The 22,554-nt window shown below is 46.0% G+C and overlaps 1 protein-coding gene across 1 annotated transcript; it reads left to right on the forward strand.

Annotated features, from left to right (window-relative positions):
* Positions 1–14,359: 14,359 nt before the first annotated feature.
* LOC123443126 (histone-lysine N-methyltransferase ATX4-like) lies at positions 14,360–22,548 on the forward strand. The gene is made up of 22 exons (XM_045119399.1): positions 14,360–15,559; positions 15,699–15,968; positions 16,049–16,162; positions 16,268–16,336; positions 16,425–16,490; positions 16,609–16,703; positions 16,794–16,883; positions 17,425–17,560; positions 18,106–18,181; positions 18,266–18,368; positions 18,503–18,627; positions 19,087–19,232; positions 19,351–19,455; positions 19,925–19,989; positions 20,278–20,476; positions 20,933–21,019; positions 21,112–21,168; positions 21,244–21,333; positions 21,429–21,515; positions 21,717–21,791; positions 21,872–21,972; positions 22,085–22,548. Exons 1-22 carry the CDS (start codon positions 14,816–14,818, stop codon positions 22,173–22,175), a joined length of 2,991 nt encoding a protein of 996 aa, XP_044975334.1. The 5' UTR covers positions 14,360–14,815; the 3' UTR covers positions 22,176–22,548.
* The last annotated feature ends 6 nt before the right edge of the window (positions 22,549–22,554 follow it).

Raw genomic sequence — 22,554 nt, forward strand, 5'->3', positions numbered from 1 at the left:
AAGAGCCCCCAATGGGGGGGACATCCAATAAAGCACTCGCAAAGGGTGGCGAATGCGGCAAGATGGCCTATCGCGTTCGGAGGAAAATGATGGAGCTGCGCCCCGAAGTGATTCATAATACCTCTAAAGAAGGGGTGGGGAGGCAAGGAGAAGCCCCTGAACACGTGGCTGAGCAGCAGGACGCGCTCCCCCTCCTGCGGCGCCGGCTCTGTCTCGCCCTCCGTCGGCAGCCTCCACGACTTGTTGGCGATCATGCCGTGCTCCACTAGCTCCAGCAAGTCGTCCGCCGTCACCGTGGAGGGGAGGAAATCCCCCTGGATCCAACCCGCCGGCAGTGCCCGCTGTCGCCGCTGAGCAGGGGCCGCCCCCTTCTTCTTCTTCTTCTTCTTCTTCTTCTTCTGCGACTCGAGTTTGCTGGTCTGCCCCTTCGTCATGGTGAAGGCAACAGATCCCGCGAGGAGGAGAGGAAGGAGAAGGCTTGGAGCACGCATGGAGCTACGGGAGGAGCGAGGTGAAAGCGAGTAACAAGGGCAGCGCAACAAGAAACCCCCGCCGGAGAGACTTAAATAAGCTTCCGACTGAGTCACTAACAGGTGGCCCTGAAATCTTATCCCCCGACCGGCTGCTGCGATGTTAGTGGAGAAGATAAAGGCACGGTAATCGAGGCGGCAAAAACTACTCGATGGCGATGTCGACATCCCCGCTGAGCGCGCGACAACCGAAAATTGAGGATCCCAGAAAATCCGCCGCTGTCAGTTTGACCGGTCACATCGAAAGATTCCGCGGAAGCACTCGGTCCCTGACGGTTCGTTTCACTGGTATATTCACTCGGATCACTGGTTGAGAGGATAAAATCGATCGAGGCAAACAACGCGAAAGTCACATCCATACCAGTCGGATCCGTACTCCAAGCATCACTTCGTCGTCCCAACCCCGATCCATTCGGGGACTAATGATGGGGTTATAGTCCCAGGGTAGGGTCATAGGCATGCCCTATAGGTCCTACCCAAGGACTACCCTTCATAGAGGACAAGGCCCTTAGACAGTTCCGACTGAACTAAGTACTCCCCCATCATCCAGTCGGTGACGAGCATTCGGAGCGTATTTAACGTACCGACTGAATTCCACTCTGTACATCGTAACCTCCCAGGAGGGCAACGGTCATATGTTTTTATACACCATTATTAGCGTTTAAGGCATACGTTACCTGTAACACAGGCATTTATTCGCCACTATTCCACCCCTGTCCACCGGGCCATTGTGGAGGGCAGCGCACTCTATATAAGCCGCCCTTCCCCACTGGTGCAGGGGTTGGCATTTACTGTAATCCTATATTCCACTCGACACTAAGCTCCCAAGAGCACTGAGACATAGGGCTTTTACCTCCACCGTAGAGGGGCCTGAACTCATACAACCTCGCCGTAGCTAAGGCTCTGCCCATCCTTTCGTACCCTACACATCTACTGTCAGACTTATACCCACGACACTGAGTGCTATTATTGCAAGGGAACTGGTCACTGGAAGCGCAACTGCCCCAAGTATCTGGCCGATATGAAGGCGACCAATGCCAAACAAGGTATATATGATATACATGTTATTGATGTGTACCTCACCAGCTCTCGTAGTAGTGGCTGGGTATTTTATACCGGTTCTGTTGCTCACATTTGCAACTCGAAACAGGAACTATAGAATAAACGAAGGCTGGCGAAGGATGAAGTGACGATGCGCGTGGGAAATGGTTCCAAGGTTGATGCGATCGTCGTCGGCACGGTCTCACTTCAGTTACCATCGGGATTAGTTATGAACTTAAATAATTGTTATTTAGTGCCAGCGTTGAGCATGAACATTATATTTGGATCTTGTTTATTGCGAGACGTTACTCATTTAAGTCAGAGAATAATGGTTGTTCTATTTATATGAGTAATATCTTTTATGGTCATGCACCCAATGTGAGGGGTTTGTTCATATTGAATCTCGATTGTGAGGACACTCATATCCATAACATTGAGACCAAAAGATGTAGAGTTAACAATGATAGCGCCACTTTCTTGTGGCACTGCCGCTTAGGTAATATTGGTGTTAAGTGCATGAAGAAACTCCATGCTGATGGACTTTTGGAGTCATTTGATTTTGAATCACTTGACACATGCGAACCATGCCTCATGAGCAAGATGACTAAGACTTTGTTCTCTGGAACAATGGAGCGTGCAAGTGACTTGTTGGAGATCATACATACTGATGTATGCGGACCAATGAGCATAGATGCGCGAGGCGGATATCATTATTTTCTCACCTTTACTGACAATTTGAGTAGGTATGGCTATATCTACTTGATGAAGCACAAGTCTGAAACATTTGAAAAGTTCAAACAATTTCAGAGTGAAGTTGAAAATCATCGTAGCAAGAAGATCAAGTTCCTACAATCTGATTGAGGAGGTGAATATTCGAGTTATGAGTTTGGTGCTCACTTAAGACAATGTGGAATTGTTTCATAGTTGGCACCGCCTGGAACACCACAACATAATGGTGTGTCTGAACGTCGTAATCGTACTTTATTAGATATGGTGAGATCTATGATGTCTCTTACCGATTTGCCATTATCATTTTGGGGCTATGCATTCGAGACAACTGCATTCACTTTAAATAGGGCACCATCAAAATCCGTTGAGACGACACCATATGAGCTATGGTATGGCAAGAAACCAAAGTTGTCGTTTCTTAAAGTTTGGGGATGTGATGCTTATGTCAAAAAACATCAGCCTGAAAAGCTGGAACCCAAAGCGGAAAAGTGCGTCTTCATAGGTTACCCAAAAGAGATAGTTGGGTATACCTTCTACCTCAGATCCGAGGGCAAAGTGTTTGTCACTAAGAACTGAGCTTTTCTTGAGATAGAGTTTCTCTCGGAAGAATTGAGTGGGAGGAAGATAGAACTTGATGAGGTTGCAGAACCTCTCCTTCAACAAGATGGTGGCGCAGGACAGAAATAATTTTCTGTCGAGGCAACACCAGTTGAAGGGGAAGCTAATGATGATGATCATGAAGCTTTAGATCAAGTCACTATCGGACCTCGCAGGTCGACAAGAGCACGTACTGCTCCTGAGTGGTACGAGAATACTATCTTGTCAATCATGTTCTTGGACAACAATGAGCCTGCGAGTTATGGAGAAGCAATGGTGGGCCCAGATTCCAATAGATGGTTAGAAGCCCTGAAATCCGAGATAGGATCTATGTATGAAAACAAAGTATGTACTTTGGAAGTATTACATGAAGGTCGCAAGGCTATTCAGAACAAATGGATTTTTAAGAAGAAGACGAACGCGGATGGTAATGTGACCGTTTATAAATCTCAACTTGTGGCAAAGGGTTTTTCATAAGTTCAAGAAGTTGACTACGATGAGACATTCTCACCCGTAGCGATGCTTAAGTCCGTCCGAATCATGTTAGCAATAGATGCATTTTTCGATTATGAAATCTGGCAGATGGATGTCAAAACGGCGTTCCTTAACGGGTTTCTTAAGGAAGAGTTGTATATGATGCAACCCGAAGGTTTCGTCGATCCAGAGAATGCTGACAAAGTGTGCAAGCTCCAGAGATCCATTTATGGCATGGTGCAAGCATCTCGGTGTTGGAATCAGCGCTTTGATGAGGTGATCAAGGCGTTTGGGTTTATACAAGTTTTTGGAGAAGCTTGTATTTACAATAAAGTGAGTGGGAGCTCTACAACGTTTCTAATATTATATGTGGATGACATATTGCTTATTAGAAACAATGTATAGTTTTTGGAAAGCGTAAAGTATTACTTGAATAAAAGTTTTTCAATGAAAGACCTAGGAGAAGCTGCTTACATATTGGGCATAAATATCTATAGAGATAGGTCAAGGCGCCTGATAGCTCTTTCACAGAGCACATACCTTGATAAAGTTTTGAAGAAGTTCAAAATGGAACAATCCAAGAAGGGGTTCTTGCGTGTGTTACAAGGTATAAAGTTGAGTAAGACTCAATGCCTAGTAACTGCAGAAGATAAAGAAAAGGTGAGTGTTGTCCCCTATGCTTCAGCCATAGGGTCTATCATGTATGCAATGTTGTGCACAAGACCAGATGTCAGCCTGGCCATAAGTGTGGCAGGCATGTTTCAAAGTGATCCATGAGTGGAACACTGGGCGACGGTCAAGAATATTCCGAAGTACCTGAAAAGGATTAAGGAAATGTTTCTCGTTTATGGAGGTGACGAAGAGCTCGTCGTAAAGGGTTACATCGATGCAAGTTTCAACACTGATCCGGATGACTCTAAGTCTCAAACCGGATACATATTTATTCTTAATGGGAGTGCGGTAAGCTGGTGCAGTTCCAAGCAAAGTGTCGTAACTGATTCTACATGCGAAGCGGAGTACATAGTTGCCTCACAGGCGACTAAGGAGGGTGTGTGGATGAAGAAGTTCATGTCAGATCTTGAAGTAGTGCAAAGTGCACTGGATCCAAGCAATTTCTTATGTGACAACACTGGTGCCATTGCTCTAGCCAAGGAACCAAGGTTTCACAAGAGGTCCAGACACATAGAGCGACGCCTCAACGCCATGTGTGATTACATCAAGGAGGAGGACATAAATATTTGCAAAGTGCACACAGATCTGAATGTTGAAGATCCGCTGACTAAGCCTCTTCCACGAGCAAAGCATGATCAACACTAGAACTGTATGTGTGTTAGATTCATTACGTTGTAAATCACATAGAAATGTGAAGCTAGATTATTGACTTTAGTGCAAGTGGGAGACTCTTGGAAATATGCCCTAGAGGCAATAATAAAATAGTTATTACTATATTTCCTGTTTCAAGATAGTCGTTTATTATCCATGCTATAACTGTATTGAATGGAAACATAAATGCATGTGTGGATATATAGGCAAAACAATGTCCCTAGCGAGCCTCTAGTTGACTAGCTTGTTGGTCAAGGATGGTTAAGGTTTCCTAGCCACAGACAAGTGTTGTCACTTAATGACGGGATCGCATCATTAGGGTAATGATGTGATGGACAAGACCCAAACTGTGAACGTAGCATATGATCGTGTCATTTTGTTGCTATTATTTTCTGCATGTCAAGTATTAATTCCTATGACCATGAGATCATGTAACTCACTAACACCGGAGGAATGCCTTGTGGGTACCAAACGTCGCAACATTACTGGGTGACTATAAAGGTACTCTACATGCATCTCCAAAGATGTCCTCTGAGTTAGCATGGATCAAGACTGGGATTTGTCACTCCGTGTGACGGAGAGGTATCTCGGGGCCCACTCGGTAATACAACATAACAAACAAGCCTTGCAAGAAATGTGACTAAAGAGTTAGTCACGGGATCTTGTATTATGGAACGAGTAAAGAGACCTGTCGTTAACAAAATTGAAATAGGTATGGAGATACCTACGACCGAATCTCGGGCAAGTAACATACCAAAGGACAAAGGGAATTATATACGGGATTGTGTGAACCCTTGACATAGAGGTTCAACCGATAAGATCTTCGCAGAATATGTAGGATCCAATATGGACGTCCATGTCCCTCTATTGGAATTGGTCGGAGAGTGTCTCGGTCATGTCTGCATAGTTCTCGAACCCGCAGGGTCTGCACACTTAAGGTTCGATGACGTTTTTGGTATAGTTGAATTATTGGTGTTGGTAACCAAATGTTGTTCGGAGTCCCGGATGAGATCCTGAATGTCACGAGTGTCTCCGGAATGGTCCGAAAACGAAGATTGATATATAGGATTGTTGCATTTGGCTTCCAGAAAGATTTCGGGCATTATCGGTAAAGTACCAAGAGTTACGAATGGGTTGCGGGGTTTTACTGGGAGGGGCCACCCACACAGGAGAGGACCTAATAGGCCCATGGGTGGCGCACCGGCCCTTTGTGGGCTAGTGAGGCCAGCCCAATAGGGCTATTTTGGCTGAAGCAAAAATAAAAAAAAAGGAAAGAAAAAAAAGGAGAGGAGGTGGACAAGAAGGAAATGACTCCTCCACCAACTGAATTGGAGGAGGAGACCTTCCTCCTTGCTTTGGCTGAATCCTCCTACTTGGAGTAGGAGGCAAGGCAGCCTCCCCTTCGTTCCTCCTATATATAGTGGAGGGTTTTAGGGTTTTTGCAACTCAAGCCTTTGTGCAAACCTCTCTCCCTACACTACTCCGTGACACCTCGCAGCTAGATTGGTTCGGCACGACGAAGCCCTGCCGGAGTAGCTCCACCATCATCACTGCCATGCCATCGTGCTGCCGGAGAATTCAACTACCTCTTCGTCTCTCTTGCCGATCAAGAAGGCGGAGATAGTCATCGAGTTGTACGTGTGCTGAACGCGGAGGTGTCGTCCGTTCGGTGCTAGATCGGGACGGATCGTGGGGCGGCGATTTGAATTGCGGAAACGTTCCACTACATCAACTGTATTACTTAACGCTTCCCTCTTAGCGAGCTACAAGGGTATGTACATCCGATCTCCCTCTCGCAGATGATCATCACTATGATAGCTCTTCGTGTGCGTAGGAATTTTTTTGTTTCCCATGCAACGTTCCTTCATAGGGGTCTTGACCAGATGTAAGTCAAGATTGTCTAATTATTAAAAAGTCTAATTATTCAATAAATTAGATTAATTGGTATGAGTGGATTTCCTATTACGATGGATGGGAGAAAGAATGGATAGTCTAATAGCGACTTCAAGAGCGGCAAGGGCTATAACAAAAATTGTGAAAATATCTCTGTCGTGGTATCGATTCCGACAATAGAAAGGGGGTAGGATAACGGAGCGTGATCTATCAAGATGCACATGGGTGACACGGTGGTTTTAGCGAGTTCGGGCCTCTCACAGTGGAGATAACAACCCTACGTCTCGTGCTCCGGAGAGGCTTCGTGTTATCTGTCATGGACATGAGTTACATAGTATATAGAGAGAGCCAGAGCTCGAGGGAAAGAATGAGACCGAAGGAGGAGAAGTTCCCCCTAGCTATGTGGAGGGGGGTGGCTTATATAGAGTGCGCCACCTCCTCACCTCTTATGTTACAAGATGGGGCATTGATGCCATAATGTCAACCCACTACAGATGTCTTGCCGACTGTTGGTATTTGCATGACCGAGTGAGTCATACGGCCGAGTGGATGACTGTCATCCGAGTGGATGGAATGTACTTGTCTGAGTGGATCCGTACCGAGTGGATTAGATGTTGTCATGATCCAGTAGGAATTTCCCTTGTAGTCCTTTAAACTAATAATGAGGTGCCCTTGGGTAGGACGTATTGGTCAGACCTATGACCCTACCCTAGGGCTATATCCTCGTCATTAGCCCCCGAATGGATCAGGGTCCGAGTGGTGAAGGTGTCGATGTAAATCTTGTAGCAGCAGACCGAACTTGAACGTGCTTCAGGGCCTTGCAAAATTATGCGTTGATTGAAGTCTTCATCATTCGCCCTGATCGATTCCGCTGAGTAGTACGTCCGAGTGAACTTAAGAATTGAAGTAGATCCGAGTGACCAACAGGATCTTGAGACTCTGACTGACTGCTGAATCTATTGAACTTGGATGTTGTTGGTGGACCTGACCAAGCAGAATGTTTCTTTTTTGTATTTCTCTTCTAGTGGGGGCACGCTAAGTGCACCCACTGGGTGTAGTCCCCGAGCCTCTGTCGGACTAGATGAGTCTGGCAGAGGGTTTAAGACTTCCAGTGCTCGTTATGTTGAATGTTTGTAGAATCTGCAACATATGATTTCTGGATCAAAGTCAAGTCTTCGAGTGTATTTTTTAACTTAGGCGATACGGGGTCGCAGCTAAGTTCCCGGGTGTGGAGCATGTCTGTACTCGGAGTAGTTTTTAACTTAGGCGATACAGAGTCGCAACTAAGTCCCCGGGTGTGGAGCATGTCCGCACACAGAGTTGTTATTAACTTAGGCGATACAGACTCACAACAAAGTTCTCGAGCATGGAGCGTGTCCGTACTTGGAGTAGTTTTAACTTAGGCGATACAGAGTCGCAGTGAAGCCCCCGAGTGCGGAGCATGTCCGCACTCAGAGTTGTTTTTAACTTAGGTGATACAGAGTCGCAGCTAAGTTCCCGAGTGTGGAGCGTGTCCATACTCGAAGTAGTTTTAACTTAGGCGACACGGAGTCGCAGCTAAGTCCCCGAGTGTGGAGCATGTCCGCACTCGGAGTAGTTTTGAACTTAGGCGATACGGAGTCGCAGCTAAGCCCCCGAGTGTGGAGCGCGTCCGCACTCAGAGTTGTTTTTAACTTAGGCGATACACAGTCGCAGCTAAGTTCCCGAGTGTGGAGCGTGTCCGTACTCGAAGTAGTTTTAACTTAGGCGACACGGAGTCGCAGCTAAGTCCCCGAGTGTGGAGCATGTCTGTACTCGGAGTAGTTTTGAACTTAGGCGATACGGAGTCGCAGCTAAGCCCCCGAGTGTGGAGCATGTCCGCACTTAGAGTTGTTTTTAACTTAGGTGATACAGAGTCGCAGCTAAGTTCTTGAGTGTGGAGCGTGTCCGTACTCAAAGTAGTTTTAACTTAGGCGACACGGAGTCGCAGCTAAGCTGAGCGGTGGCGTGCGGGGCAGCCGAATGATGAAGACGTGCCACACGGAGTGGCGATGCGCATGGCATCCGAGTGAGGTAGACGATTCTGGCAGAGTGGCAACGCGCGGGGCGGCCAAGTGATGTATGTCGAGGAGGCGTCCGACCCACTGACGGCACGCGGGGTGGCCGTGTCCACTACGTCATTGCGGGGGCTTCCGAACACGTGAAAACGCATGAATGATCGTTTCGGCGACTGAGCCTGAGCAGCGACGAGGATGGTGCACGGATGCGTCGAGTAACCTGTGTATGAAAAATAGCACAAGCCAGCATAAAAATTTATCAAAGTAATATGATGTTTTCTGAAATAGTTCATGTAAATTGCACCCATAGACACCCACTGGGTGTGCCACGTGATTGCTGGTTCGGAACCAGCAAGAGTCTAAAAGAGTGAAGGATCCGGCTGAACTCGTTTGAGTACTGGACCCAAACGAAGCGGAAGTGAAGTGTTCCCACGTAAAAATAAACAACCGAGTGCAGAGGTACACTCAGTGGTGTGGCCTCCGAGTGAACGTCATGTGCGACTTCCTCGACACTCGGTAATGTAGAAACGATTATTTAATACAATGCAGTCTGTGAAAAAATGACTTAGCTGCCTGACGACGCGCGGGGCGGTCGAGCGAAGTAGACACGTCCGGCTGAGTGGCGACGTGTTGGGCGGTCAAGCGATGAAGACGCGTCTAGCTGAGTGGCGACACGCGAGGCGGCCGAGTGACGACGCGTAGAGCAACCAGGTGACGAAGGAGCCTCCAGCCGAGTGACGACACGCGAAGCTGCCAGGTGACGAAGGAGTCTCCAGCCGAGTGAGGATGGCTTGTCTTGCTGACTGGCGATGCGCGAAGCTACCGAGTGCTAACGACGGATCCGAGTGAGGGACGGCGCGTAGGGCGGCCGAGTGCTGATGACGCGTCCGACTGAGTGACATCATGCAGGGCGTTCGAGTGATGATGATGCGTGTTCGACCAAGCGCTGACGCGCAGAGTGGTCGAGTGATGACGGCGCGTCCAGTAGAGTGACGGTGCGCGGAGCGGCCGAGTGAGGATGGAGCGTCCGACTGAGTGGCGATGCGCGGAGCTGCCGAGTGATGACGACGCGTCCAGTAGAGTGATGGCGCGCGGAGTGGCCGAGTGACGATGGAGCGTCTGGCTGAGAGGCGATGCGCGGAGCTGCCGAGTGATGACGACGTGTCCAGTAGAGTGACGGCGTGCAGAGTGGCCGAGTGACGATGGAGCGTCCGGACGAGTGGCGATGCGCGGAGCTGCCGAGTGATGACGACGCACGTCTAACTCAGCGACGATGTGCAGGGCGGCCGAGTGATGACGACGCGCGTCTGTCCGAGCAACGACGCGCGTCCGACCTAGTGACGACGCGCAGAGCGGCCGAGTGATGACGATGCTTTCGACTGAGCGACGGCATGCAAGGCGACCGAGTGATGATGACACGTCTGACTCGAATAGACAGTCCGTTCGAATAAACCGTTGTTCGGGGACGATGATGAACGAGTGACCCTGCCAGTTAGTAGCAAGTATAGCTGATAAGGTGTTTAACAAGGCAATTACCTCAGCCAAAACGGTTAGCCCACGTTTACTGCATGGAGTTGATCCTCCAGCAAATTAACCCGGCGTTGAAGGCCACCACGTCCTTCCGTTTTCGTTTTTCCTGCATGTAGTTAATTGATCGACCAAGTGGTCATGTAACGCATGCACTTACCATCGGCATTGAACGACCGGCTAGTTACTCTCAACGTGACGTTTTGTCCAACATGCATGACGTGAGGTAATGTTATTTAGTCCATGCATGTGAAACTGAAGATATTTACTCCATGCATGAGTGAGGTAAAGCTAGTTACTCTATGCATGCGAAACTGAAAACGTTTAATCCATGCATGCGAAACTGATCGCATTCAGTCCAGGCATGAAGTCTGGCATAGATAATTACTGTATGCATACAAGGCAGAAAATATTGTGTCGAATGCACGGACCTGATCACTGAGATGCCGCTCCATGGGTTGCAGGCAGAGCCGATGCCACAAAATGGGGCTGCCATGTGTGGAAGCTCGACGGTGGTGTCCTAGGGGCCGAAAACGACGGGTTGGATCTCGTCGTGGCTGTTTGCAGGGGCTCGACGATGATGTCGCAAATGAGTATGATGCATCGACGCGTCGGTGGCCGTTTGCGTGGCAACGATGAAGCAGCCGGCGCCGGAGGCCGCGCGTGGCGATGATGAAGCAGGCGGCGCTGGAGGCTGCGCGTGCAACGACGAAGCGGGAGGCGCCGGAGCCGTGTGTGGCGACGATGAAGCGAGTGGCGCCGGAGGCTACGCGTGGCGACGACGAAGCGGGCAGCGCCAGAGGCCGCGCGTGGCGACGACGAAGCGGCAGGGACGAAGCTAAAGGTTGATAATTTTCCTTGTATGTGATCAGATGGATGTGTGCTTCCTTTTTGTTTGAGACTCTTTGTTTGTGGTGAGATGAACAGTATGAAAAATGTGTGAAAGTGTGAAGATCTAATCGAATAGAGGGCACTAGCGGAAATCGATCTTCTGCTGGTGGTTGAAGAAATAACCATATGCATCATGGCTCAACAGACGTTATGCCCCACGGTGGGCGCCAACTGTCGTGGTATCGATTCCGACAATAGAAAGGGGGTAGGATAACGGAGCGTGATCTATCAAGATGCACATGGGTGACACGGTGGTTTTAGCGAGTTTGGGCCTCTCAAAGTGGAGATAACAATCCTACGTCTCGTGCTCCGGAGAGGCTTCGTGTTATCTGTCATGGACATGAGTTACATAGTATATAGAGAGAGCCAGAGCTCGAGGGAAAGAATGAGCCCGAAGGAGGAGAAGTTCCCCCTAGCTACGTGGAGGGGGTGGCTTATATAGAGTGCGCTACCTCCTCACCTCTTATGTTACAAGATGGGGCATTGATGCCATAATGTCAACCCACTACAGATGTCTTGCCGACTGTTGGTATTTGCATGACCGAGTGAGTCATACGGCCGAGTGGATGACTGTCATCCGAGTGGATGGAATGTACTTGTCTGAGTGGATCCGTACCGAGTGGATTAGATGTTGTCACGGTCCAGTAGGAATTTCCCTTGTAGTCCTTTAAACTAATAATGAGGTGCCCTTGGGTAGGACGTATTGGTCAGACCTATGACCCTACCCTAGGGCTATATCCCCGTCAATCTCCTTTTAATTGGCGACTATCAAGTAGATCATAAAATGTTACGAGCTGCAGTAGCTGTCGAATCTTTCTAATAGTACATGGACAACTATTTGGACTGATGGACTTACCAGTCTTGATCGTTACAAATGACGGTGTTATCACATCGAGCCTGTTGTTGTGGAAGACAACCAATGGATCTGTTATTGTTAAAACCATTGTTTGTTAAAAAAACAACCTTCTTTTACCCAAGATAAACTTGGGGCTCTTCAATTTATATGACCATTTTGAAATAAATGTGTTTTCTTCTTGGTCATTGCAAAGTCTTTTTCTATTGCTCCTTTTTTCCGACGCGAGTGTGTGGTCAATAGCTGAGTAGCCTGGTTTTTTCTAAATTTGCTTGAGTTTAGTTCGCTAAACACGCCCCGGAGAAACACTCCGCCTTCCGGATATGGAGGTTGAAGCCGAAGCCTGACCCGCTTGAAGTCGGGAGATTGAATGTATCATGTTAAAGCTCGAGGAAAGCTCATATTAATTTTAAGACCAATTTTTGGATTGGCATCAACAAACTTGATTTATTTCAAACGTAAAGTTTTTGCTAAAAGTTTTTTGGTTTTCCAATATTATGGCACCTTTAGCCTATTTTTATGTTTTTCTTTCAGGAGGCGGGACATCCTCTTGTTCGGGGTGCTGTGCGTGGTGGTTCTGCTCGGGAAATCTTTTTCGACCCGTAGTTCGACATCTTTCCTGCCGAGCTGCACCTTGGTGTTGTCAAAATGTACATAACATTCGAACTAGTTCTGAAGGAGATACAATGCCAAGGTCGGCCATGTTGCCCAACCCAAGTATCGGGGCTACTTCATTGACGACTCAATGCATAAAATTAAAGTGCAAAACAATTTCCGAGGAGATTACGATCCTCAAGTTGGTCGGTCGCACCCAACCCGAGTCTCGAGGGCTACTGCACATCGCGTTTCTATTCCTAAAGTATGCTGCCGAGCAAGGAGTTGATCCTCAAGCCGATTTCGTGTATCGATCCGAGTGTCAGGGGCTACTGGGATTAGCGGTTTTATGTTATCCTTCAGGTGCATCCCGGATTTTAGGTCGCCACATACCTTGCGTGCTACTGGTTATGCGTCTCAGCATAGAATAAATTACACTACCTTGGAAGTAGTGTGTCATAAAGCTCGGATACGAGTGGCTGGTTCCATAGAGGACGTTCCCGACAATCATCTCGGTTTAACTCCTTCAACTTTTTTCAAGATGAGGTAACCTATGACACCTTGGATGCAGATCAACGTTGGAGCTCAGCTGCACAAAGACACCTCGGATGCAGTCTAACGTTGGAGCTTGGGCGCAAGAAGACACTGCTGCACGGGAAAAAGCTTCGAACCATAGGTGTGGCACGAAAAATAACAAGGCATTGATAAAAGCCAGGGACTTGAAGGGGCTCCTCGGAACCCCGACGTGTGAAATCTTCACATACACCTTGACTGTCCCCAAGATCAAAGATGTAAAGACTTATTGAATCAATATTCAAGACCGATGACCGAAGGCGAAGAACAACATCTCGAACCCTAGGGTTTAGACCACAAACTCACGATCTCAAGGTAGATCAACTCTGTAATTGCTACAACATCAATACGAGAAAAGCAGGATGCATGGTTTTACCTCCATGGAGAGGACCCGAACCTGGGTAAAAGCCCTAGTGTTCTTTGTATCCTGTTAACCTCGATCCGATCTCACAGCTCGGACCGCCCTACCCGAGGTCTGCCGGTTCTGACACCGACAGTTTGAAAAGAAAAATAGAGTTAGGAATGGAGCGAGAAGTATGTTTTTAATAATGGATCTGCAAGGATTTATGGAAAAAATCAGAACGGGTGGAAACAATCTGAGAAGAGAAACACCAAGTCAAAGGTGGGGTTCACTCGAAAAAGATCGATGGGTTTGTTTCTTTGTTGAAAAAAGTTCAATGCGAGGTGGAATAAAAATCGATGGAAGGTGTGACGAATGAATGACCGGCCCATGTACTGTCCCTTTAGGAGTAGATAAACGATTAAAAAAACTTTCTACTATTAATTATTTGCACCCTAAATTAAATCTTTGAGTAATTAATAAATTGCATTAATGGCTCAATTTCATAATTGTTTTGACGCAAAAATCCCTACTATTTAGATGGACTTAATTATTTGTATGTGTAATTATTTTTTTATCTAGTTAAAGTGAGTTGATTTCTAAATTGATTTGGTTCTTCGTCTTTAAATCATGTTCACATTAATGACTGAATACTGACACACATTGATTTTCCAATTAGAGGTACTTGTAGAAAATCGGAAGGGAAAAGCCCTTCTTTTGCCAAAGAAAAAGAGGCACGTATTTGCGTCATCTGAGGCTACCGGACTCGGAGCCCGGCGACGGCGGCGTGTGGACGCAAAGCATAGTCGGACACAGAGAGAGGAGAGCCCCCCCCCCCCCCCCCCCCCCCCCCCCCGCGATCCGAGCAACAAAAAGCCCCCAGAATCCAATGGCCGGGGAATCGATCTTCACTCACGCGTCAGCGCCAGCCACACGGCACGAGCCAGAGAGAGAGAGAGAGACCATCCAGATCGGCGCGAAAACTCTGTTTGCCGCAACCCGACCATTGAGTCGTCTTCCCCAGCTCACTCCCCTCCCCGGCCTCTTGTCTTCCTACAACTACGCGAGTTCCGACCCTGACAGGCAACGCGTTCCGTAAACTTCATTCAAAACCCAACCCGCACGCCCCCACCCACCCAAATCCCTCCGACGGGCGGAGGGAACCCGAAATTTTCGGCCCCGCGTCGGCGCGCATCGTCTCGTCCCTATCCGCCTCCGCCCCAAATCCCCATCTCGGACGGAGCCGACCCAACAATCCAAATCCCATCCGACCTTTAAATCCCTACACTACTACTACTCGCCGCCGCCGCCGGAACCCTAAGGCCCCGCCCAACAATCCGCCGCCCCGATTCGAGGTTCCAGGGCATCGCGCGCCCCTGACCCCCATGCCCTAGCCGCCGCGGGCGCCAGTGCCATGCTCGCCTCCCGCATCCCGCCCAAGCGCTGCACCGCCGCCGTCCCATACGAGCTGGAGCCCCCCGCCGCCGCCGCTGCCGCTGCCGAGGGCATGCCGCCCGCCAAGCGCCGCCGGGAGCGCGTCGTGCCCTCGCGGTTCCGGGACTCGGCCGTCGCGCCGCCGCCCGCCAAGAAGGCCTGCAAGCCCGCCGCCGCCGCCGCCGAGGACGGGGACGGCGAGGTGTACGAGGTGGAGGTGCGCGCCGTCGCCCCGAAAGACGACTCCTTTGCGGTTGGGGCCGTGCAGACTGCGGTGTGGGCAGGCAAGCCGGCGCAGACAGAGGAGGAGCTGTACCGCGCGTGCCGCAACATCAGCAGGAGCGGAGGCAGCTCGGGCTGTTTCAGTGGGAGCGTCGTCACTTCTGTCAGCAATGCCGGTGGGAAATGCGCGCCGGAGGAGAGGCCCGTGGTCGTCACGCCCACCAGCAATGCCGCTGCTGGGAATGCCGTGCCGGAGGGGAGGTCCCCGGTGGTGGAGTGCAAGCCGAAGCAGGAGGCCGAGGTGAGGCGAGAGGATTTCTACTGGCCAGAGGATTTTGTGCTCGGGGACGTGGTGTGGGCAAGGTCGGGGAAGAAGAGCCCTGCATGGCCCGCGTTGGTGATCAACCCGCTGCAGCACGCCCCGGAGGTCGTGCTCAACTCTTGCGTCCCCGGCGCGCTCTGCGTCATGTTCTTCGGTTACTCTGCCGGCGGCCAGAACAGGGTAATTTATTTATCACACTGTCCTGGATAAGGGTTGCAGTTTTCTTTTCCTGGTCGAATTGGTTGGTTTATACGAACCAAACGGTTCCTTTCTGTTTTTCTTTTCCAGGTCTCACATTGTCGTATTCATTTGTATGTAGGACTATGGATGGGTTAAGCAAGGGATGATCTTTCCCTTTGTGGAGTACCTAGACAGGTTCCAGGGACAATCTCTGCACAAGCTTAAGCTCAAGCCAAGCAAATTCCGTGCAGCAATTGAGGAGGCTTTCCTTGCCGAGCGTGGCTTTTTTGAGCTCCAGATAGAAGGGGTCTGCTCTCTGGATAAGTCTGTTAATGAGCATTCTGTCGCTGATGGCGCACATGAAGTGACCGGTTCTAATAACGAGCAGGAGTGTCAATCTCATTCCCAGGTAACTGGACGTGTAATAGCCGAGCTTGTAGCCGCCTCTCCTTGGCTAGGCTGCTATCTGATTTATTTACTGTGTTGCAGGTTGTTGTTAAATCATCAGCATGCTGTGATAGTTGTGGTAACCGTCTCCCATCCAAGGTTTCAAAGAAAAAGAAGCAAGAAGCAGAGCAGTTACTTTGTAGGCACTGTGAGAAGGTATGTCTCAGTCATGTGACTGCAAACTAAGGTGCTTTGTATGTTCTATTAACCCATTCATTTCTATTTAGTGCCTTACATGGGTAAATACTATTATGTCTGCAGCTATTGCAGTCAAAGCAATACTGTGGCATATGCAAGAAAATTTGGCATCACACAGATGGTGGAAACTGGGTAAGCCTTGAAGCCATGTTGGTTATGCTATATAGATTATCTTCTCTTGATTGTTGTATGCATTGACCTGCAATCTGTTTCTTCGCAGGTATGCTGTGATGAGTGCCAGATTTGGGTTCATGTAGAATGCGACCAGACATGCAGTGAACTGAAGGTTGTTTGTTTACCTTTGTTTGGTGTTGACATTTTAATGCCATGATGTTTGTTACATACAGTATATAATATGCAATGCTTCCATGGATAGGCTTCACTGACTACACATTATTTGCCAGGATTTAGAAAATACTGAGTATTTCTGTCCTGATTGTAAGTCTAAACGCAAGAGAGTATTGAAAGTTGAACAAACGAGCACGTCCAACAGTTCAGAGTGAGTTATTCATTTCTTTCTCAAACCTATGGATGTTTGTTGGCTGTTATAATAAACAAGAATGCCAATTTCTAACATGTCTCCGCACAGATTTGCCAGCACTTCAAAGGAAAAATTGCCTGAATCCATACCTGTGTGCTGCTTTGGGATGGAAGCATTGTACTTACCAGAGAAGCACATGTAAGCATTTGACATATTTTTTACTGAATCTTCAGATTACGTGTTTCTTTAAATTTGCTTATTTATCAATACTCTATCTAAATCTAATATTTTATTATTTTAAAGTAATATTTTTTGTATCAAGTCAACTGTTTAGAAAGAAATACTATTAAATATGCCATCTTTTCTTTTCGTGGAGCTGCAACTTTCCTCTTTTGGTTCATTTTCTGGGCTAGAAAAATTGACTTGAGAGCTAAAGTATAAGTGCTCAAACATATGTTACATAATTGAAGTGGCTACTGTATACTTGGCAATTGGTCCTTTAACCTTCACTTGGGGCATAAGCAAGTGGCTTTTAGGTTGCTTTAGTTCTTACTGTAGCCACCCCTTGAGGACTGGTCACTTTTGTAATGGGAATTCATATGATGTTTAGAGACCAGAAGCAATAAAAACCATTACACAGTTGCTAGTGGTCTTCATGTTGCATTGATTTCCTTTCGTGTGCTTGCATCATTGCACGGTTGCACCAGTATTGGTATTTGAGTATTGTTTTTGCTGGCAGGATATTATGTGAATGCAAGTCTTGCAAGAAAAGGATGATGACTCTGAATGAGTGGGAGAGGCATACTGGCTCAAGGAAGAAAAATTGGAAGATGAGTATTAAACTTAAGGGCACTGGGGAGCCACTAATTGACTTGGTAAGCCCTCAGTATCTTCATCAACTTGGACATCTGTGGTTCAACATAACACGCGAATTCTTATCCTATATACCTAGATAGTTGATCCCCACTAACTCCAATTCTCTCAACATGCAACTATGCCAACTGACCATGACACCATGCATGGGAAAGTATCTGCCTTATGCCTTGCTCGGTTAGGCATTGTTTGAAGAGGTTTGAGAGGGATTGAAGGGGATTAAATCCCTTGTAAGTCAAAATCCACCTCAAACCTCTCCAATCCCCTTCAATCCTGCGGTGAGGGGATTAACCCAACATGGCCTTAACATGCACCAAGCATGCTAGTCATATTCAATAATTTTTCTACAACTATACAATAATCAAATATAATAAATGTATCAGTTTCTCAGATTATTAATCCAAATATTAATATTTCATGTAATCAAATCTCATTGAAATAATTGCAAGCAAGTCCCGCAGCAATGCCCTGCGTATCATCACTAGTTGACACTAAGGCACATATCCATGCAAAACTGACAAGATTCCTTTTTTGTCATTATCTGCAGCTTCATGATATTCCCGGTGGGAATTTCAAGTCTTCTACCCCAGGTATTAAGAAAGAAGAGTTGCTTTCATTACAAGGTACATCACTCTTGATTTTTCATTTGCTGTGTGGTTGGTGATTGTAATATGACTTAACGCAGATGATTTTTCCAATATCTGCAGCAAACCCTTATAGTCCAGTATATGCTAAATGGACAACTGAACGTTGTGCTGTCTGTCGGTGGGTTGAGGATTGGGACTACAACAAAATTATCATTTGTAACAGGTAATTTCTGCCGTCATTTGAATTTTTATCCATCACCTTCACTTAAGAATTCCTTCGATGTTTTAAGTCTACATTTTATGTAAATTTTTATGCTTAGTGGTTAACAAAAGCTTCTCTAAAATTTATGTATTCAGATGTCAAATAGCTGTCCATCAAGAGTGCTACGGAGCTCGTGTCGTACAGGATTTAACTAATTGGGTTTGTCGAGCATGTGAACTGCCCCAACAAAAAAAAGAATGCTGCCTATGCCCTGTAAAAGGTATTTTGTCTCGATGAATACCTATACTACATTGTTTGGAACACTTGTTCTTTTCCTAATTTCTATATGAAACAATTCCTGTGAAATTCTTGTATCCCAAATAGGGCCTCATTTTTCCCGCATCCCAAACAGGACTCCAGTTGGTGTGCTCCATAGTTTCATGATTCATCATTAACATGGAATTGTTTGGACCGTTTAGTAATTTCCTTGAGCGTTGACGTTTTCATTGTGTTCCCGACTCATGCTTAGTTTTATTCCTTTGATGTGATAAGTTTGATTGGTGCACAGTGGTATCTAATAATATTCATGCTTAGTTCTATACTTTTATTCCTTTGATGTGATAAATTTGATTGGTGCACAGTGGTATCTAATAATATTCTAATGTTTTCTTGTCTTGTTTACCATGTTGTTTATGGATTACGCATGATGTTAACTTGTACTTCTTGTTGGACCTCCTAGGTGGTGCTCTCAAGCCAACTGATATTGACCAACTGTGGGTTCATGTCATGTGTGCCTGGTATCAGCCTAAAGTCTCATTTCCTGTTGACGAGACAATGGAGCCAGCTATGGGCATATTGAGCATCCCTTCTGAGTACTTTAAGAAGGTTAGGATTTTTATCTGGTACTTTTTGCAAGGTTACCTAATGGGTAATTATTGTATGTGCTTCTGTGTTCAGTAACCTTACTCTTTGTTTAACTCTGTGTTTTTGTTGTTAACTCCAGACATGTATCATATGCAAGCAGATACATGGGGCCTGCACCCAGTGCTACAAGTGTTCCACTTATTATCATGCAATATGTGCATCAAGAGCTGGATATCGCATGGAGGTAGACTGCTTTTGCCCCCTTTTTGTAGAGGAAATTGTCATCATAATATGTTTGCATGTCCATTTCCTTTAATTTAACCTCCACTCTCTTTTCTTATATGAAAACATAATGCATGTTATTGGCTATAATGATTGTCTGAAAGATTATGTTTGAGCATCTGCCACTTACAAGCTTGATGTTCTTTGCTTCTGTGTAGTATTACTGTGGATTAGCAAGTTTTTGCCACCAACTTAAACATTTAAGCTATGCTGTGGCAAAAGTTTCCTTGTGCCATTTTTTTTGTGTCGTTGCTCAAATACTTCCATTCGAGCTAATCCTAATTTTTTTAAGCATGCTGTCTTTAAAGCATAACTTGATACAACTGTTTAAACTGTGCATCATTTGATGCAAACATTTTCTGGTGCTTGTTCCTTTATTAACCGATTTTGAACATAAAGATTAAAATTGTCCTTTTCCTGTACTCTTGCAGTTGCAATACTCTGAGAGAAATGGTAGGAAGGTGACTAAAATGGTCTCCTACTGTGCGTTTCACAGGTAATAGTTCTCTCACTTGATTTTTCTGTTTTGGTTAAGTTAAATTCACGAGTGGTTATCTAGAAGAACAATTGTAAGTTGGCTTCATGATTGTTATATATACTTCCTTTTGGGGTTGATTTTAGTACCAATCAAACCTATTTTATAAGAAAATAATGGCAAATATGGTCCATGGAACTGGCATGATCTTGGAACAATGTCATTTGCTGAAGTGAAAATGTAACCTGAGGCATAAATTAACACCAGCAAATGTTACTAACACATGTTATTCTTTCTTGTCCACTTCAGTACTCCTGACCCAGATAATGTGTTGATAGTGAAGACACCTGATGGAGTGTTCTCCACCAAATTTTTGCTCCAAAACAATGAGAAACAATCTCCTGCAAGACTAGCTAAGTGCGAAAATCACCAGGAGGTGGTTTTTCCTTCTGAAATTTCTGACTGCCCAGCTGCAAGGTGCCTACCTTATGAAATGTTGAAAAACAAGGTATTTTCCAATTATCTTGGTTTTCTGCACCCACCCTGGACACCTCCCCACTACACATACACATACCATTGTATTGTCACACGATTTAAGAAAAAACGGTGCTGATTGTTTTCATGCATAAATCTCTAAGCGATCATACAACATCCACTTGCTTTACTAACCATTCCTGCTAATCTTTTGGACATTACCTTGTGATAATTTTCGTTGCAAGTTCATTTATACTTAATATACATTGACCATTTTTTTACATCCTTCCTGTATAATTTCTTTGCCCTTTGTGTGTGCATGTTCGTGTGTGTTGATTCTGAAAATTGCAGCAACACTGTTTTGCGTGACATACTGTTATGCCCAACTTAGGTTAATCTTAAATGCAAATGATGTTAACAGACCTGTGTTGTTTTAATTTCTAGTGTTTTGTCAGCAAGTCCTTAGTACTAAGTCATCTTTGTCTTCCAGAAACAACAAGGAGAGGCAGTTGCCCATCGAATAATGGGACCCCGACACCACTCTCAGGATTTGATTGAGGCTTTGAACACATACATGGTAATTGCCTGGTCCTTAGCATCACCACTTCTTTTTTTGAAGTTACATTTGGATGCTAGAAACATTTAGGCATCTTATTTCCTTGTCAGCAGGACCAGAAGGATGACCGACCTTTTGCTACGTTCAAAGAAAGGCTTCAATATTTACAGGTTTACTTTCTGAACGATCGTGGTTCATTAAAGACTATATGAGCAAACCAATAAACATATGTTTGATCATTTCAGAGAACTGAAAATAAGAGGGTCTCTTGTGGTCGATCTGGAGTACATGGATGGGGGCTCTTTGCTGTTAGGAAAATTCAAGAGGGGCAAATGGTAATCAATGCAAATGTTATTGAAGCACTTATTTAAATACACCCCATTTGTGAGGAATCTGTTCTTAATTTGTGAGCTAACCAAACTTGTTCCAGGTTATCGAGTATCGCGGGGACCAAGTCAGGCGCAGTGTTGCTGATTTGAGGGAAGCACGATATCACAAGGAAAATAAAGACTGCTACGTGAGTTACTTTTATACTTTCCTTTTTGTACTGTTTTAGTCGATTCTCTTCTTTCAACTTGAACTGTAACTGGTATGACTAATTGCCGTCATGCAACTTTTTCTTGATGACAATTTGATCAAGTGTAGAACCAACTAGAATCACATAAAAACTGTATAGTTTGATGTTCTGACGTGGTGAATTATTATTTTGCTGCCGCAGCTGTTCAAAATAAGCGAAGATGTTGTGATTGATGCTACGGAGAGAGGAAACATCGCCCGTATAATTAACCACTCGGTAAACCTTCATCATGCTCTCACACCTGCATCTTGTTGAACCCCATGAAATGGTAACCAACATACTCGTCACGTTTGCAGTGCATGCCTAACTGCTACGCGAGGATCGTGAGCGTTGGCGACAACAAGAGCCAAATAATTCTGATTGCCAGAAGAGATGTTTCAGCCGGAGAAGAATTGACGTAACTCCTTCATAACCCTGTCCACCACTTTGTGATTTATGTACACACCGAAAAACGAAATGTGCAACCAATTGATGTTCTGAGGCCCTCTATTTCTTGCTCTGTTGCGCAGGTATGACTACAAGTTTGACCCCGACGAGTCGGAGGATCGAAAGGTTCCCTGCCTGTGTAAAGCTCCTAACTGCCGTGGGTACATGAACTGAAGTGCTTGCTCACAAGGACTAACCAACCCCAATTACAGTGGCGAAGCGCCACATTCATCCAAGATTCTTTCATCATCTTGTGCATGGCCGTCAGTCATCATGCAACCAGCGTGTGTTTTTCTTTGTATTTTAGTCACATATATAATTTTGCTAGATAGCGAGGAAGGTGTTACCAGGCTAGAGAAAAGAAAAAGCAGTTTAACTGGCAGCCAGGCATTGTAAATTCTTCATTGCTGTAATAAATTGATGCTTTCTTTCTGTGAAAAAGAAAAGAAGAGAAAGGAAAAGGAATCCAATAGGAAAGAAAATGCCCAATTGTTGATGCAATGCATTTGCTGATATGAACAGCTTATTTAACTGATCTTCTCTGTTACTGCTG

This window comes from Hordeum vulgare, chromosome 3H (assembly GCF_904849725.1).
Source record: "Hordeum vulgare subsp. vulgare chromosome 3H, MorexV3_pseudomolecules_assembly, whole genome shotgun sequence".
Taxonomy (NCBI): Eukaryota; Viridiplantae; Streptophyta; class Magnoliopsida; order Poales; family Poaceae; genus Hordeum; species Hordeum vulgare.

Coding starts and splice junctions, on each gene's coding strand:
- LOC123443126 (XM_045119399.1), top strand. CDS start 14,816: ATGCTCGCCTCCCGCATCCCGCCCAAGCGCTGCACCGCCGCCGTCCCA. Junction 21,334..21,428: donor AAATTCAAGAGGGGCAAATG/GTAATCAATGCA, acceptor AACTTGTTCCAG/GTTATCGAGTATCGCGGGGA. Junction 21,973..22,084: donor TCAGCCGGAGAAGAATTGAC/GTAACTCCTTCA, acceptor TCTGTTGCGCAG/GTATGACTACAAGTTTGACC.